The 18,174-nt window shown below is 46.9% G+C and overlaps 1 protein-coding gene across 7 annotated transcripts in view; it reads left to right on the forward strand.

Moving 5' to 3' along the window:
• Positions 1–18,174, forward strand: part of cbfa2t3 (CBFA2/RUNX1 partner transcriptional co-repressor 3) — a 46,736-nt gene that overhangs the window by 17,509 nt on the left and 11,053 nt on the right. For 4 of the 7 annotated variants that reach the window (XM_085271165.1, XM_085271185.1, XM_085271176.1 and 1 more), the window contains 8 exons: positions 5,578–5,733; positions 7,722–8,044; positions 8,309–8,398; positions 9,068–9,249; positions 11,732–12,015; positions 12,676–12,761; positions 17,180–17,459; positions 17,972–18,040. In XM_085271165.1, coding sequence (XP_085127291.1) covers positions 5,578–5,733; positions 7,722–8,044; positions 8,309–8,398; positions 9,068–9,249; positions 11,732–12,015; positions 12,676–12,761; positions 17,180–17,459; positions 17,972–18,040 — 1,470 coding nt within the window. The remainder of the gene's footprint in view (positions 1–5,577; positions 5,734–7,721; positions 8,045–8,308; positions 8,399–9,067; positions 9,250–11,731; positions 12,016–12,675; positions 12,762–17,179; positions 17,460–17,971; positions 18,041–18,174) is intronic. The other 3 variants (XM_085271203.1, XM_085271212.1, XM_085271194.1) reach the window with 2 other exon arrangements.

Below are 18,174 nucleotides of genomic sequence, written 5' to 3' on the forward strand. Positions count from 1 at the left end.
GGGCGGGTGGTGAGGGAATGAAGAACAGGGCAAAGGGAGGACAGGTAGATTTAAAAAAAAAAAAAAAAAAGCTCAGGGTGGGGGAGAGGTTCGGGGGGGGGGGGGGGACTAAAAGAGGAGATGTAGAAGGACAGAAGATAGAGAGGGAGGAGTGAGGGAAGCGGGAGTGAGGCAGAAACAGTCTAGCATCTGGATTTTATTAGCAGCCGTTGGGAAAATCTGAAAAGGAAGTTTTTTCTCTGCGAGCACGTCGGCAGCAGTGATATGCTGCACATAACCACTTCACTGCCGACGAGAGGAGCCAGGCCCTCCCAAAGGAGAACAGATGGTCGCTAGAACTTCAATACAATTACATCAACAGCTTTCACAGATATAAGCAGTGTATGACAGCATCCCTGCAGCTTTGAGAGGCAGAAATACGGCTTTTCTAACCTTAGCACCTCTGGTCCTGGATAAATTGTCTTTGATCTGTCCTCACCTTCTGCTTGTCCTGTAGTTATTCTTACGCTTCCCTCCCCAGTTTGATCATTTAAAAGAAAATGGAGATGTTTTCGACTTTGAAAAGCTAGGGAATTGTCAATGATCTGCTTGTTGTAATCTGATCAAAGACAGCCCGGCTGTTGTCAGTGCTTGAAGACAACCAGTCCTCCCCCATCCTCCCTTCCTTATTCCCCTGTTTGTTATTGGTCACCGTGTTTATTGTGCCATATGCTGCACATGTGTAATATCACAGCGATTCTTAAGTAACAAAGGGCAAAATGTCCATGTTTGTGTCCACAGCATGAGCATACGTATTTTGAAAACTTGTAAGCACGTGTGAAACCATCTGTGCATCTGTTTATAGTGTGTGTGTGTGTTTGAGAGTGTTCTTGAGCAACTGTAATCTGAACCGTAGGAGTGAGGACATTGCTATGAAGTTACCTTCAACAGGCAGCTTCAGAGTTAAGACTTAAGGTTAGAAATTGGTTTAGATTAGGCTTAGTGCGATGGGGACAGGGAATACACTACTTTAACGTGAGCCCTCATAAAGATAGATGTACAAGCGCGTTTGTGTGCGCACACACTGCACCGGCCTGCCTCCCACCCTGTCATTAGTGAGGGCTTTAAAGCCTCTGAACTCTAAATCAGCTCAAGATGAAGCGGAGTCTGGGATCTGTCTGCAGGAGCAGCCTCGGTGCAGACTCACAAATATTTATGCACACACGCACACACATTCCTATCTTACCTGTGGCGCGGTGCACCCTGATAACAAGGTAAATGTCAAAATGGAGAAGCAGGCACACAGACAGAAACAAATACATTGACTTGCTCTAGGTTTTGGGAAGATGACATTAATTGTGTGCTAATGATGTTCACACTCCTTTTTATTTGAATGATATTTGTGCTGGTACTATAATAATGGATTGTACTGTAGGTGCTGTAGCCCTTAGTCCCAGGTCCAAAAAGCAAGGCCTGCAATCCCCAGTGTTTTGATTCTAAGGCCTGGTGGGGGTCTGGGGGCCAGGGGCTTAGGCTCTGTTTGTGTGGACTCCACAGCGGCGTGATAGGGAACAGATGTGGAAAGCCAGGCGGCTGGGCAGCCAGCCAGAGCAGCTGGGAGAAATTAAAAACAACAGCATTCCTGGAGACTAGGGGAATTACAGTGGGAGGGAGGGAGCGAGAGACAGAGAGAGAATTTTAGGGCTATGTGGTCACTGACAAGAGTCTCTGTGGAGTATGAGAGACTGAATAGACAGGGGGGATTTAAGGGGACTGTTCTGCAGTGGTTAGCTAAAGCTAATAAGTTTCAGCCGCATTTCCAGTGGAAGAACAAATGCCTAGATACACATACAGTCAACACGCGGGCATATGCATACGTAAAATGAGACCACGCTGCACAACCAGCATCTGAATGACCTTCTAATATCTTATCATTACATGGTGGTCGTCATATCTCTATCTGCGCTCGTCTTAAGGAACTAAAATGAAAACATGTGTCTCCGAATCTATAATGAGACCCTCAAATGACTTAGACACTGTGCACATGCCCGCGTACAGTATGTTATCTGTGGTTTTGTGTGTCTTGCAGTGAATTGTTTTTCATCTCGTTTCATCATGGCACAAGGAGAGAACAGGAGACAGAGAACATTTTTAGACTGAGGACTGTTTCTTTGGTGAGCAATCTTTTAGCCCTGATTACGTCAAATATAGAGAGATACAGCTGTTCAGAGAGTCTGAGAAACAGAGGCAAACAGCCTCAGAGAGGAAGGTAACGGTTGTATCGTGCCGTCTAATTTTCAGCACAATATTCAGAGATATTTTGGACCAAAAAAAAAGATGTATTTGTCCCTAAAGTGGCCTTCTTAGTAGACTCAGATGTGTGCAAGTGAGGGAGAAATAGCATAGTCCAAACCTGAATCTTAACCACAGGTCCACTTCACCTGCCATGCCCAGCTCTCTTTTTATACTTCTTTTGGTATAAATATTTTGTCCTTCAACACGAAGCACAATTGGAGCACAGATGGCCACAGATGGGGATGCAGACCTTGCAGACTTCCTAATGTATTAAAAGTAAAATCCAGAGCATGGTGTGTACGTGTGCGCCCTGTCTCTGTAGCTGGTCAGATTAAACAGCTGTCTATAATCCCACGGTGGGAGCAGACAGACTGAATGGTCCCCTTATCCTCGTCCTCTCCTCCTCGCCTCTCATCTCCTCTCCTCTCCTCTCAAAAACTAACCGTACACACTAGAAAAGATCTTGTACAGAGAGTGACATAATAAATTTGCTCAAAGACGAGGTTTACTGAAACATATGGCTGCATCTATAAAGGAATAAGACCACCAATTCAACAGCATGTAATGTGTTTTTACATGTTTAGTGCTGTATAGAGGAGCATCTATTTATACAAACCAGCCTCGTTTGCCTCTATCCGCAACCTTGTGTGTTTATGTTTAGAGCGTCTGGCATCGGGCAAACAGCAGAGTGCCCCTCGTGTTCTTGAGGATCAGTGTGTCAATGGCTCTCACACTGCACACTCCAGTGTGGCACTCTTTAAATACAGACACCAGCTGTTGAACGGAGCTCTCAGAAATAGGCTAACACCAAGGACCGAGGCCGACTGAGGCAGGAGTTGTGTGTAGGAAAACATTTTGCAGGAGTGAAATGAAAAACACATTATGTGGTAGTGGTTTGATATATTAGCTGATTACTATACTCCAGCTACACACCAGGGTAAAGGTACAAAAAGCCCAGTGAGTGTTAAACATTATGCCTCAGTAGCGATGCTGGTAGAGGTTTTATTAGCTCTTTTTGATTAGCAGAAATGCATTACCAAACATTATCTCTAACTGGTTATGTTTGGCTCAGGATGACATTAATTTATAAATCAAAAATACGCATTTGTAATGGCGTTCGCCACACGTTTCTTACATCAACAACATCCTCAAAGCACACAGACAAGATTCAAACATAGACAAACAAGGAAAAAGCAGCACGCAATGTCAGAGAGACAAAGGAGAAACTTCCAGACTCTCTTAAAAATTCAAAATGTGTGTGTTTTTACGGCAGGGGAAAGTTCGTAAACTTAGACAGTGAATCATACGCCTAATCATTTGTCCATTCTTGTGAAACTGGCAAAGTGATGTGTAATTTTTTTCCTTTGTTTGAAAAAATATTGTCTCGGCATGTTGCTGTAACATGGTGCAGGCTCCTCTGTGCCTCTAGTGCATTTTACCAGCCAAGACAAGCAGCAGATATGTGTGAACACACTGTTTAAACAGATTTCATCTGTTGCGCTATTTTGTGTCATGTTTAATGATGGTAAAATCCGATATTTCAAAACCATCTGCTAAGGTAAAAGCCCCCAGACTACCTTAAAGAAGCTGACTGTGAGTTATTGAGTCAAGGGACACTTTATTGACTTTGCAAAAATGCTGTCTGTGGCAAATAATTATTTGTCTCCTCCTCTAAATTTGGCAAATATCTTCCAACCTTTGGTCGTTGTCTTCTCAGAGATACTTATTGTCACAAATAAGTTAGTCTCACTTACTGTGCTTGCATTATAATGCAGTTCACATCCATGATGTGCCCATGAATGTGACATCAGCTCTGATATTGGCAGCAGGGATGCTTTAAACCAGTGGTATTATTTAACCAGATCATAAATGTGGTCTGATATTGTATTTTGGATGGTAACAGTAGAAAACAAAATACATCAACTGAGCCAAGAAAATTAAGGAAAGAGAGGAAAAGAAAGGTTTCTGTTGGCCCCTAAGTTGGTTTGCTTATACTGTTCTGCCAACTATATGAAGAGCTATGAAAGCTACTGTGCTCACTTGTTTGGGTTCTCTGTGTTAGTGAGGAAGGACAGAATTATTATTACTTTTTTTTTTAATCCAGTGATGACAAGACAGATGAAAATAAGAAAAAGAGAGAAGCTGAGGGATGGGGTAGGAAGCATTGAATGCCACATAAAGTCTACAGTGTGCTGCTTTGCCAGAGTAGAGAAGATGGGCCTCTGTCTTAGGCTTTGTTCATGAATAGATGGGTTTACTTGAGTAATAGAGTTTTAGTACTCAACCGTATGCATAAACTGAGTGTTAATAGTGATTTTATTGTTTCTTATGACATGGTGCGCATTCATTGTACTTTGCCAGTCACACACATCATTATAAAATATCTTCTCAAGCTGAAAAAGTCATCACACTCTCAGCTCAAGTTTACATTGCAGAAGGATCCAGCAGCTGCACTGACAGTCAGGCAGAAAGACAACGCTCTATAGATAGCTAGATAAATAGATACATCGACTTAGTGTTTGCAGTTTTTCACATGGCCGTGTTTTTGTGTAAGATTTTTTGTACTACGTGAGGCCCTTTGCCACTAGTGTACAACGTAGCGCATCTGTCCACGCACATGCGTGTGGCCATGTCACATAAACCACGTGTTGTGTTTTCTTCTCATGTCCGTTGATGTACCATCCATTCCCTTCACACTCCAGAGCTTGGCCTTGCCTTGTTTGGTCCTGGCAGGCTGTCTGGCAGAGGACAGTGAAGCCTCTGGTAGCAGGACAGAGCCCCGCTGAAAGCCAGTCCACAGTGATGGACAGCAGCAGATCCAGCTGCACTTGTCACTGGCTATCAAGCCGGCTGTCTGAACTGGGGAACGAGAAGGGACAGGCGGGGGGAAGTGTGTGGGTGTTGGAGGTTACAGTGGAGGGGGTCTGATTGGGATGTCACAGCTACATGGATTGTGCATGGGTGAAGGAGAGAGAGCAAGAGGGAAGCGAAAGGGGGCTCTCAGTCAGCAGCAGCTGAGCTAGTGAGCAGGTGTTTTATGTCTCCCAGGCCCATGAATTTCCATCGGGAAAGACAAAAGAAGTTTGGATTCATTTCCACTTGCTGCATTGATTTGTTTTTGTTCTGTATATGTGGGGCTTCTGGCTTAAGAAAACATCTAATGGCTCCCAGGTGAAGATGTCAGTGCTCTCTTTTAAACCACCAGTCTCCACTTTGAAGTTTTAGGTATACATTTTTTTTGTTTTTGTAAAGCTGGAGTTCGTTCTTGACAAACTGTGTCTGTCTTCTCCTTTCATATTGTAGGTAGCAGAGTGCAGAAGGTTGGAACAATGCCAGATTCACCTGCGGATGTGAAAACCCAGCCCAGGTCCACCCCACCCACCATGCCTCCTCCACCCCCGGCTGTCAGCCAATCAACCAATCGCAATGCTTCGTTCACCCCTACCACCAGTAAATCAAGTAAGGATCCTTTCTATCTATTCCATCCTATTTTTAAGTAGGAAAAACAACACGTCCACTTTATACTTTAACATCTTTAGTCCGTGATTTATTTACTATGAGCGTCATCTAGAGTCCAAACTTTTTGGAATAAATTAATCATAACCCACTGAGCGCTTACACGCTGTGAGACGGGTGTAAGAAAAACACTGACTGGTGTGCTGCTTTGGTGACTTTTGAATGGAGTCGCTCTAAACCTTTATCTCATAGTAAACAGGATGTGGCTGTATGCGCTGGTGTCCAAGGCATTGTAAATGCTTCTTTACAGCATAGATTAGGTAGTTGGTATTGGGGTAAAAGCTACTTTACACCAAACTGGACCAGTTTGTGGTTTAGCTGTTAATATAGATGTCATATTTTAATCACAATGTCTATGATTTGTTGTGACTTTAGCCTTATTGTGTCTTTGCTAGGACTTAAAACTCTTCCTTCCTTCCCCTAAATTTGCCATGAAAACGAAAGTAGGGCTATTCCAGTAAGAATAAGAAAAATTCATTCGTTAAGACCTACCACATCCCGATCAGACTCTTCACAAATCCATACATTTTTGCAATACCTTAGCAGCCGTCTGCGATGAACTTCGCAGCCATTTGTTCTGCTTTTGTCATGTGTCACTCTATACGCTTGTGTAAAGGAAGAGAAATTCCAAATATGTGTTTCTTCACTGCTCTGATGAACAAGTGTTGAAGTCACTTGTGCGTCAGGTGTGTTTCCCTGCAGGCGTCCGTGTGTGCTTGTGTCTTTTGGAGTGCATAACGCCCTTGCTGGTGGGACAAGTGTCTTTGAGTGTCTATGTAAGTGTATGGCATTGTGTATGCATGTGTGCCTATGTTGTTTACCAGCTGGTCAGGCGGCAGTCGGTTCAGGGTACATCGGCCAGGATGGTGTTTCAGTGTGTAGAGTGCTTTCTTCCCTATATAGCAATGGCAGACTATGTTGTTTCACCTGTTGTGGCGGGTGGTCAGGAGTGTAGATCTCTCCTTGCACCTCTCCCTCGCTCTCTAAAACCAGAACACAAGTGCAGCCTATTAGAATCACATGGGTTAGTCCATATGTGTTCAGGCCCTCGTTCTGTGGATTAGAGCAACAAGCATGCCTGAGAGGAACCAAAGCAGCTACACACCAGTGGACATTGGAACTGCCTATAGTCTTTGCTTTATCAAAATATGATGGAAAAGTATCATACCCGACAGTAGCTCACTACAGAGCCCTAAAAATACACACTGAAAAGATTACGCAGCTGGTTGGATGCTGTGCTCACTGTAAGTGCTGTCATATGCTGTTATCGTGAAGTTTAAGCTATATACAGCTTTAGAAATTTTAGAAATCAGGTATTCCAGCAAACACGCAGCATTCATACCCAGACGCAAATATATTTATTTAGATTTGGTGAGACACGGGACTGACCGGAGAAGAGCATTTCAGGGGAGAGGTCATACGTGTTTTTGTTTTTCTCTGTTTGTTTGTGCCTGCATTAAGAAAAATACGCGAGTGAGTATAAATGTGTATGAATGCTGTGCCTATTCTGAACCTCAAAGCTGCAAATGTACTTTCAGCTGGTGGACATGTGCGGGCCCAGATTTAGCTACACACCTGCTACTGGAATAAAAGTAACACAGGCCATAGGACTATTTTTGGCATCTCTTTAACAAGTTCCTCATATAGTTGTGTCCTAGTGAGTGAGTGAGTGAGAAGCAGGGCGAAATAGACGGATACAGAGGCAGATGGATGGGTCGGGGTGGGAGTCAAATGGTACCACTTGTGAGACAGCTGAAGTTGCTGCAAACACACACTCACGGCATCTAGCAGAAAATTGCATCACTACAGTTGTCATTTACTGGAGGCGTGGTATCGACTTTAAACCTGTTGTGTGCTTTATTTAATTCATCTCAGCCAAACACTCTTCTGTCAGCAGGATTTAAAAGCTTCTGCCCTTGTCATGCCCCTAGATCTGTCAGATGCCCCTCGGGCCCCTCCGAAACTACTGACCCAGTTCACGCCGCCTCCTCCTCCTGTCTGTTTATCTGCAGTGCTGAATGGGAGCAGCCACTCTCCTACATCGCTAAACGGTGCTCCATCCACTCCTAACGGCTTCAGCAACGGGCCGGCCATGTCCTCGACAGCCTCGTTGTCCAACCAGCAGCTCCCGCCGGCCTGCGGTGCCCGGCAGCTCTGCAAACTGAAGCGCTTCCTGACCACGCTGCAGCAATTTGGCAACGACATATCGCCTGAGATTGGAGAGAGAGTGCGCAGCCTCGTCCTGGGACTGGTGGTAAGTTGTGATTATGCTCGTGTAGAATTTGCCTGATGAATCTTTTCAGTAAAAACGTTTTGTATAAATATCTGAAGCTACATTAAGCTCTTACGTGGAACTTATTGTGTTATTTACTCATTGAGAATCAAGAATGTGTGCACAGAATACAAACAGATATAAGCACGTGGAGAAGACAATAAGGAAATGGCATGTGTTGGAATGATTGTGCGAGTGATCTATAAAGCATTAAAAGCACTTTTTTCTTCTTGTTGTCTTGGATAGAATTCCACTCTCACCATTGAAGAATTTCACTCTAAACTTCACGAGGCCACCAACTTCCCTCTGAGGCCGTTCGTCATTCCTTTCTTAAAGGTAAATGTCTGCACATTTCAACAAATCAAGCCTGATGTCCTCTAGGTAAATGCACAAACTTTACTTCTCACTGTGGTCAGCGCTCAGGACAGCATTTCAGTGAAAGTATTCAAAGAGCAGTAAAAAGGGGAATCTATATGTGTACAGTGTGTACATGCGGTAGACATCATACTGTACATAAACAGTGGTAAGACGTGCATGGTAATGTCTGACAAAAAGGGTGAGTGTGAGTTTGTGTGTGTGAGTGTCAGACCTCCTGGCGTGCGATGATCCTCCACATCTGGGACATCGCAGCAATAGCTGTGTTATATCAACCAGACAGGTCTGAGAGAGCTATTTGACAGCACTGTTGCACACACATTCACACGTACACACACAGATAAAAGACACACAACAGCACACCCCGGAGAAAGAGAGGGAGACACATGGTAGAGGAATGTGTCAAGGGACCTGTCTTATCTCATCCTGTCTCTTCATCTATCACTTTCTTTTTCCTCACCCTAATCTGGCATTATTTCACTCTCACCCCATCTATCTGTGATTCCACCGTGAGTTTCTAGCTCTTTTCCTGTCCACTCAACAATCTATGTTCCTACAGGTTCAGTAAATCTACAGCATGTCCTTCCTATATCAACTTACATACTGTCTTCCCTCTTTTTTCCACTGAAGGCAAACCTGCCCTTGCTGCAGAGAGAACTGCTTCACTGTGCCAGGTTGGCCAAGCAGACCCCAGCTCAGTATCTGGCCCAACACGAGCAGCTACTCCTGGACGCAAACGCCAACTCACCACTCGACTCCTCCGAGATAATGCTGGAGATGAATGAGCATGGCAAGAGAAGGACCCCTGACAGGTAACATCTCTCTGTTTAAAAACAAGAAAGCACGACTTCAGAAATGAACATGCAGAGTCTTACACAGACTGTTGTAAATGAATTATTTTAGGGTATTTCAGAATGCCAAGCGACAAGGGGAGGCTATAAATCCTCTGTGCGGGAGGCGGAAGTCTGGACAGCCCTGATGCCAGACTGCCTCTGCCAGCTGTCTGGGAGGGAGGAGAGAGATAAATGCAGCATAGGAAAAGAAAAAAGAGAGACTGAGAGGCGAAAGAAAACGAGATCCAAAGGGGAGCGCAGGGAGCGAAGTACAGTACATGTCCTGAACATTATCCAAAGACAGACAGGAGGTCTAACAGAGCTATTGTCCCACATTTCTCCCCGGCACTCTGATTTATTCGCTCAGCTAAGAGGATAACACACGAGAGAATTAACTGACGTTTCCCTTTTTCATTTCTTCCTTCTTCTCTTACTGGCACTGCCCTTATTTTGCATTTGACTTCTTCACCCCGCTCTCTCGCTCCCCTTCTTACATCGCCTGACCTGCGGGCTCCCGGCCGCTGTCCATATGTCAGAGACGTGTCCAGATGGCGATGTGCTGGCCACAATGCTGAGCACATCCTAGGCAGGGTGTGGGGAGACAGGTGGTGGCTATGGTTTTGAATGGGACTAGAGGTTGGAGCTGGACATGCAATCCCACTGTAATCCCCACACATCCTCTTCACAACCTCTGGCTTATACGCAGCAGGCAGGACTCAGAGGACGGGGGTGTACAGCTGGGCCAAGGCCTACGTCATGCCAGCTATACCTCTGATTTGCTAGACAGTACAACCAGGGATGTGTACGATTATAGCTGACATGCACAATAATATAGACACGGATAACTGAGAACGAGTACGCACACACATAAACACACACCATCATCATCAGTGTTGCATTTATTCGCCTTTGATCCCCAGGATAATAAAGAGTGATTTCCATCTGAATGCCTAGCTATTGCCATCCAGCTAAACAGATTAATATCAACACTCCCATTTAAACTGTCCAGATGGCTTGAAAACACAACCTCTCGCACACACACACACTTAAAGTACACAGACACAAATGAGTGTCACTAAACATCTGCCAAACACACAGCATTCAGCCCATATTGCCCCTTAAGCCCAAGAGCAGGGTGGGAGAAATACTTGCAATCTAAGAGTAGGCTGAGGGATATTCAGATTAAGAGCTTGAGATGCAGGGTGTATGCTTGGACTTGGTTTTGTTTGGTACATATGGCGTACAGCTGTGCAAAAGCTTTGCAGAGGCACTGACTTACCGCAGTTGAACAACAAGCACCTCTCAGCAGGGATACGCAAGATGTGTGCGTGAGGATGTATGTGCGCTGGCATACACCATATGGTAGTTGCTCAACTTTAAAAAAAGACAGATTTGTGTTCCTTCCTGAAGCCTCTTCAAACAGGTTTAACTTGCAATACTGGAGTCTTCATTTAATAATTATCCATCAGACTCTGCTGTTACCATTTGATATTTAACCCTTGTATGGTGTTCGGGTCTGTGAGACCCGTGTTCAGTTTTTTTCAAAAGAAAAATTAAACAATTAATTATTTTTTCACGTGTAAATGTGTTGTGTCTTTCCACTCACTCCACTTGATTATAACTGATTTATTTATAACATTTTATATAAAAGAAAAACGAGAAGCACATTAATTCATAAATGTGATCTAACAAAGGTAAAGGTAACCCATGTTTGCTGTTCATATGTCTTGTAATTGGGATGAAGTAAACATCTGTTGAGTAATTTAACATAAAATTGTTTGATAGTGTTAATTTGGAAAGCCAAAACTCTAGCGGGTCCACCAGACCCATGAACACTGGCTGAGTAACAAAAATACGAACACCACACAAGGGTTAACCGTACACCAAATACAAAGACACATTAGAAGACAGACAACAGATAGCTATCATAAAAGGAATCACATCTACATGTTTAGAGCTAGTCTTTTCTCCTAAAAGGAGATTCTGGCTTTCACTTTATTTTGCTCTCCTGAACTCTGACATAATACATTGGCATTGGATATCAATGCTTGCAAAGCCATCCCACAGTTTCCATATTAGTCACTGTGGTCTGGCAAGGCCAAGGATGGAATAACAAGAGAAGCATGTATATATATATATATATATATATATATATATATATATAGATAGATAGATAGATAGATAGATAGATAGATAGAGATATATATGAGATGAATAATAATGAGTTTTGTGTATTTTTAAGCATTATGACACTTGAGATAACATTGGAAAAAAGTTTTAAAGGCTTAAAGCTCTCTAAACTTAACTTTAAATAGGATACATTTGCAATTACTTTACCACTGATGACATCCAAAAAAGGAAAAAAGCAAAATAATTTGTGGCTATGCCGCTAAATCACCGTTTCCAGGCCATCTGGGCTCAGAAACACTGAATTAATCCACCACCCTGTCCTCTTTCACAGGACCAAAGACAGCTCTGAGAGAGATGGGTTGCACCCGGAGCACCTGGCTAAGAGGCCCTGCACCATCAGCCCCAGCCAACGCTTCAGCCCCAGCACAGGTCTTCCTGCTCACCCTCCTCTCAATGGACTCCCCACACACCCTCCCAATGGCATCCCCCACCCGCCAAACCCCCAAGTGGGACCCCAGCACTATCGTTTAGAAGACATGGCTCTGGCACACCAATACAGAGATGCTTACAGGCATAACGAACACCGCGAAGTCCGTGACAGGCACCGGCAGACAGGTAGAACAGCTGCAAAGCATTCATTTGGTTAGATAAGTCAGTAATACCACAGTGACACTACACACAGTTTCACGGTCAAGACCGAGCGAGCTTCAGTGTATATAAATGGGGTGTATGTAGAGAACAAAGGCCACCTGTCAGTCCAGTGTGATAATCCTTGTGGCACTGTGTCTATAAAAAGACCACAGCCATACATGCCCATGTGGTCACCTGCAGCAACCATACATGCCTTCCTTCTGGTTCTTATACAAACAATCTCACTGATTAGATATGAGCGTGTGTTTTATTATAAACAATGTATAGACAATGTTAGAGCATGTTTCAGTGACTCTTCTAATTTGATTTGTGCTAAATTTGTATAATGCAGCGTCTTTATATGCTTTATTATGGGACTTACATTAAAATGCATACAGCAGGAGTTGTACAGGAAATATAAAAAATCAAAAAACAAGAAAATTAAAGCAGTGCGCTCAGCTAATGGACAAAGCTAACAACTGCTGCCTTACTGACATAGCTAGTAAGGCCTAAGAAATAAGTCAGGGAGTTTATTTCATTATGTCGACACAGTTATTTAAAAAAAATGAGTTGATGATGTGTGAAGTCTACATGACAATAATGTGGCACAAACTTCTTTGTGTTTGTGGGTTTCTTTTTTTATAGCAGTCCACGGAGCTCGCCAAGAGGAAGTGATTGATCACCGTCTTACAGATCGAGAGTGGGCAGAGGAATGGAAGCACCTCGATAATGTACGAATCTGCAAAGCAGCTGTGTTTAATGACAACCACCTTTTTACTTCCATCCATCCATCCATCTTCATCCGCTTTGTCCGGGGCCGGGTCGCGGGGGCAGCAGCCTAAGCAAAGAGGCCCAGACCTCCCTCTCCCCAGCCACCTCCTCCAGCTTATCCGGGGGAATACCAAGGCGTTCCCAGGCCAGCCGAGAGATATAATCTCTCCAGCGTGTCCTGGGTCTGCCCTGGGGCCTCCTCCCGGTGGGACATGCCTGGAACACCTCACCCAGGAGGCGCCCAGGGGGCATCCTTGTCAGATGCCTGAACCACCTCAGCTGGCTCCTTTCGATGTGGAGCAGCAGCTGCTCTACTCTGAGCCCCTCCCGGATGGCCGAACTTCTCACCCTATCTCTAAGGGAGAGGCCAGCCACCCTTCGGAGGAAGCTCATTTCTGCCGCTTGTATCCGCGATCTCGTTCTTTCGGTCACTACCCACAGCTCGTGGCCATAGGTGAGGGTAGGGACGTAGATCGACCGGTAAATTGAGAGCTTCGCTTTTACACTCAGCTCCCTCTTCACCACGACGGACCGGTGCAGCGTCCGCATTACTGCAGCTGCAGCCCCAATCCGTCTGTCGATCTCCGGCTCCCTTCTCCCATCACTCGCGAACAAGACCCCGAGATACTTGAACTCCTCCACTTGTGGCAGGAACTCATCCCCGACCCGGAGTGGGCACTCCACCCTTTTCCGGCTGAGAACCATGGCCTCAGATTTGGAGGTGCTGATCCTCATTCCCGCTGCTTCACACTCGGCTGCGAACCGTTCCAGTGCGAGCTGGAGGCCTTCACCCGATGAAGCCAACAGAACCACATCATCTGCAAAAATCAGAGATGAGATTCTGAGGCCACCAAAGCGAAAGCCCTCCGCCACTTGGCTGCACCTAGAAATCCTGTCCATAAAAATTATGAACAGAACCGGAGACAAAGGGCAGCCCTGGCGGAGCCCATCACCCACCGGGAACGAGTCCGACTTATTGCCGGCAATGCGAACCAAGCTCTTGCAACGGTTGTATAGGGATCGAATGGCCCGTAGCAATGGGCCAGACACCCCATATTCCCGCAACACCTCCCACAGGACACCCCGAGGGACACGGTTGAATGCCTTCTCCAAGTCCACAAAACACATGTAGACTGGTTGGGCAAACTCCCATGCACCCTCAAGTATCCTGGAGAGGATAAAGAGCTGGTCCAGTGTTCCGCGACCAGGACGAAAACCGCATTGTTCCTCCTGTATCCGAGGTTCGACTAACGGACGAACTCTCCTTTCCAGCACCCTGGCATAGACTTTCCCAGGGAGGCTGAGGAGTGTGATCCCCCTGTAGTTGGAACACACCCTCCGGTCCCCTTTCTTAAAGATGGGGACCACCACCCCGGTCTGCCAGTCCACAGGTACTGCCCCTGATCTCCACGCAACATTGCAGAGGCGTGTCAACCAGGACAGCCCTACAATGTCCAGAGCCTTCAGGAACTCGGGGCGGACCTCATCAACACCAGGGGCTCTGCCACCCAGGAGTTGTTTAACTGCCTCAGTGACCTCGCCCCCGGAAATTGGCGGGTCATTCCCCTCATCCCCAGACTCTGCTTCCTCCTCGGAAGACGTGTCAGTGGGATTAAGGAGGTCCTCGAAGTATTCCTTCCACCGCCTGACAATTTTCTCAGTCGACGTCAGCAGCGCTCCGCCAGCACTATACACAGTGCAGGTAGAGCACCGCTTTCCCCTCCTGAGACGACTGACGGTTTGCCAGAATCTCTTCGAGGCAGTCCGAAAGTCTTTTTCCATGGCCTCTCCGAACTCCTCCCACACCCGAGTTTTTGCTTCAGCCACTGCCCGAGCCGCATTCCGCTTGGCCTGTCGATAACTGTCGGCTGCCTCCGGAGTCCCACAGGCTAACCAAGCCCGATAGGACTCCTTCTTCAGCCTGGTGGCTCCCTTCACCTCTGGTGTCCACCATTTGGTTCGGGGATTACCACCACGGCAGGCACCCACCACCTTGCGGCCGCAGCTCAATGCAGCAGCTTCGGCAATGGAGACTCTGAACATGGTCCATTCGGACTCAGTGTCCCCAGTCTCCCTCGGAATGCTGTCGAAGCTCTGCCGGAGGTGTGCGTTGAAGATCTCGCGGACTGGGGCCCCTGCTAGACGTTCCCAGCACACCCTCACTACGCGTTTAGGTGCACCAGGTCTGTCCAGCGTCCTCCCCCGCCACCTGATCCAACTCACCACCAGGTGGTGATCAGTTGACAGCTCAGCCCCTCTCTTTACCCGAGTGTCCAGAACATATGGTCGCAGGTCTGCTGATACGATTACAAAATCGATCATCGACCTACGGCCTAGAGGGTCCTGGTGCCACGTGCACTTATGGACACTCTTATGTTCGAACAGGGTGTTCGTTATGGCCAAACTGTGGTTAGCACAGAAGTCCAATAACAGAGCACCGCTTGGGTTCAGATCAGGGAGGCCGTTCCTCCCAATCACGCCCCTCCAGGTCTCGCTGTCGTTACCCACGTGAGCATTGAAGTCTCCCAGCAGGACAACAGAGTCTCCAGGTGGAGCACCCTCCAGCACCCCCCCCCCCCAGGGACTCTAAGAAGGCTGGGTACTCTGAACTGCCACAGATGACAGTCAGGACCCGTTCCCCGACCCTAAGGCGCAGGGAACAAACCCTCTCGTCCACCGGGAAAAACCCCAACGTACCGGCAGCAAGCCGAGGGGATATTAGGATACCCACCCCAGCCCGCCGCCTCTCACCAGGGGCAACTCCAGACTGAGACAGAGTCCAGCCCCTCTCCGGGAGACTGGTTCCAGAGCCCAAGCCATGTGTAGAGGTGAGCCCGACTATATCTAGCCGGTACCTCTCAACCTCATGCACTAACTCAGGCTCCTTCCCCACCAGAGAGGTGACATTCCATGTCCCTATTGCCAGTCTTGGCAGCCGGGGGTCAGTCCGCCAGGGCCTCCGCTCCTGGCCGCCACCCAGCACACAATGCACCCGACCCCTATGGCGCCTCCTGCGGGTGGTGGGCCTGCGGGAGGATGGGCCCATGTCTCCTCTTCGGGCTGTGCCCGGCCGGACCCCATGGACTAAGGCCCGGCCACCAGACGCTCGCCCTCGGGCACCCTCCCCGGGCCTGGCTCCAGGGCGGGGCCCCGGTAACCCTATCCCGGGCAGGATAAACTGTTCCCTGGGTGTCCTTTTCATAAGGGTCTTATGAATCGCTCTTTGTCTGGTCCCTCACCCAGGGCCAATTTGCCATGGGAGACCCTACCAGGGGGCAAAAGTCCCCAGACAACATAGCCCCTGGGATCCCTGGGACACACAAACCCCTCCACCACGATAAGGTAGCGATTCATTCAAAATCAAACAATGGGGGGGGGGGGGGGGGGGGGGGGGAGAGTTTGTTTTAGTGCAATTGACGGCATGCAGATGACAGGGACAGGAGCTGCTGACAGACAGTTGACCTTACGAGGTCTGCGACAGTGCGGTGAATTAACAACAGACACACACCTATCTGGATTCCTAGCACTCAACTCTATGAGAAACCATGTAGGCTAGAAACACATACATGCACACACAATGCAAGAGTGAGAAACACAGAGAGAGAGAGAAACAGGGCCCCAGATGGAGCTCAGGACCCAGCAGAGAGCAGCTCCAGCTGGGGTGAGCAGCTGAGACAAGAGCTGCAGTCATGGAGAGAAACCGGCCAGGCCTGGACCCCTGCCAAATTAGAAACACTTCACTGAAATAAATATAGCTAACTCAGAGGGGAGGGAGGTGGTGGAGAGGCAGGGGAAAGAAGTCAGAGATGGAGAGAGGGAAAGACGAATGGGAATAATGATATAGATTGAATGTCAACCATGCTAAACCCATTTAGCAGATCTTTCTATGTCTGGAAAGACAGGGCACTTTGGAAAACAGCTACACTGGTTACAATAAAGGGGGAGGTGGAGGGGGAAGGAAATCTGTTGAGCTGGCAAGGAGCAGAGCAGAAGGGTAGAAGGAATCGGTTCAACACTGTCATCAGCAGCCCAGCTGTTAAATTATCATCGTTGTGTCATCGTAATGCTGTCAGACGTTCACCAACAAGCACGGAATTCATGAACAAATAGGTCGAGACACTAACACACACTGCTCGCAAGCACACGTCTGGTTTTGGGACAGGAAAAGTGGCTCGAAAAGTGGCTCTTAAGTTTTGGAGAGGTTTTGTTCTCATGAGCTATTAGGAAAAACAATCCATTTAAAAATCTGGTCCCTTTCAAAACCTTTCATTTGAAACTTCCCTCCCATTAGTTTACTTTTTTTCTGGGGCGGAGGGGACCAGTAAACGTCTCCTCTTGTTCATTAATCACTTTAAGTAAATATCATTTGCCTTTGCAGCTCCTCAACTGCATCATGGACATGGTAGAGAAGACAAGGCGCTCTTTGACAGTGCTGCGCCGCTGCCAGGAGGCCGACCGGGAGGAGATGAATCACTGGATCCGGCGCTACAGTGACGTGGAGGAGATGAAAAAAGGTGGGAGCAACGGACAGCACTGCCTTCCTCCTCCTCCTCTTCCTCCTCCTCACCACAACTCCTCCTCCAACACAGCTAGCAGCAGCGAGTCACTGCCCGTAGGAACTTCCTCGGCTGCTGAAAGGCAGACAGGCAGACAGACAGGTAGACAAACACACGCAGGGTATGTTTGGCAAAGCAAAACACTCACGGCAAGGTAGGGCTTACTTAAAATGCTGGAAACGCCGTAATATATCAATTTAGACACAGAGAGTCAGTCAGATGATGATATTTACAGCAGATTTACAAATTTTAGCTCAAACTGTGAGGCATACAAAACATCTCCTTGCAATATCCTGGATCTTTAACCAGCTGATTGCACCCTTATGTCGACAGCATGCTCATTCGTAATTAAGATTTGTATTCACGTCTAGCTCCCATATTCCACTTCCTTCCCACAAATAGTTGGAGAAAGTCTATGGCAGCCTGTTTACTGTACTGATGTTGCCACATATATATATACACACATTTTACCTTTTTATACCTTTTTATCGATTCCAAAAATAGAACTGGAAACTGTAGGGCAGTCATGGATGGATGTGTGTTCGAGCAGATCAACAGTTTGTCTCCGTGTGCATGCAATCGACACTGAGTGTGAGCCTGCGTGTGTGTTTCAGAGATCCATCGAGACTTCTTACACAGGCCTCCCTCAGGATACCTCCCGGAAGAAATCTGGAGGAAAGCTGGTAAGAGTCAAGCATCTTCCTTCTTCTTCTTCTTTCTATTGTCTCCGTGATTGACCTCACACAGACTAACAAAACACACACACAAACACTGTCGTCATTCTTCACGGCCCTCACCCCGGCTGCAGACAGACAGA

This window comes from Mchenga conophoros, linkage group LG1, assembly GCF_057382185.1.
Source record: "Mchenga conophoros isolate Kocher_MC1m ecotype Shallow Benthic linkage group LG1, M_conophoros_male_GT1.1, whole genome shotgun sequence".
Lineage (NCBI taxonomy): Eukaryota > Metazoa > Chordata > Actinopteri > Cichliformes > Cichlidae > Mchenga > Mchenga conophoros.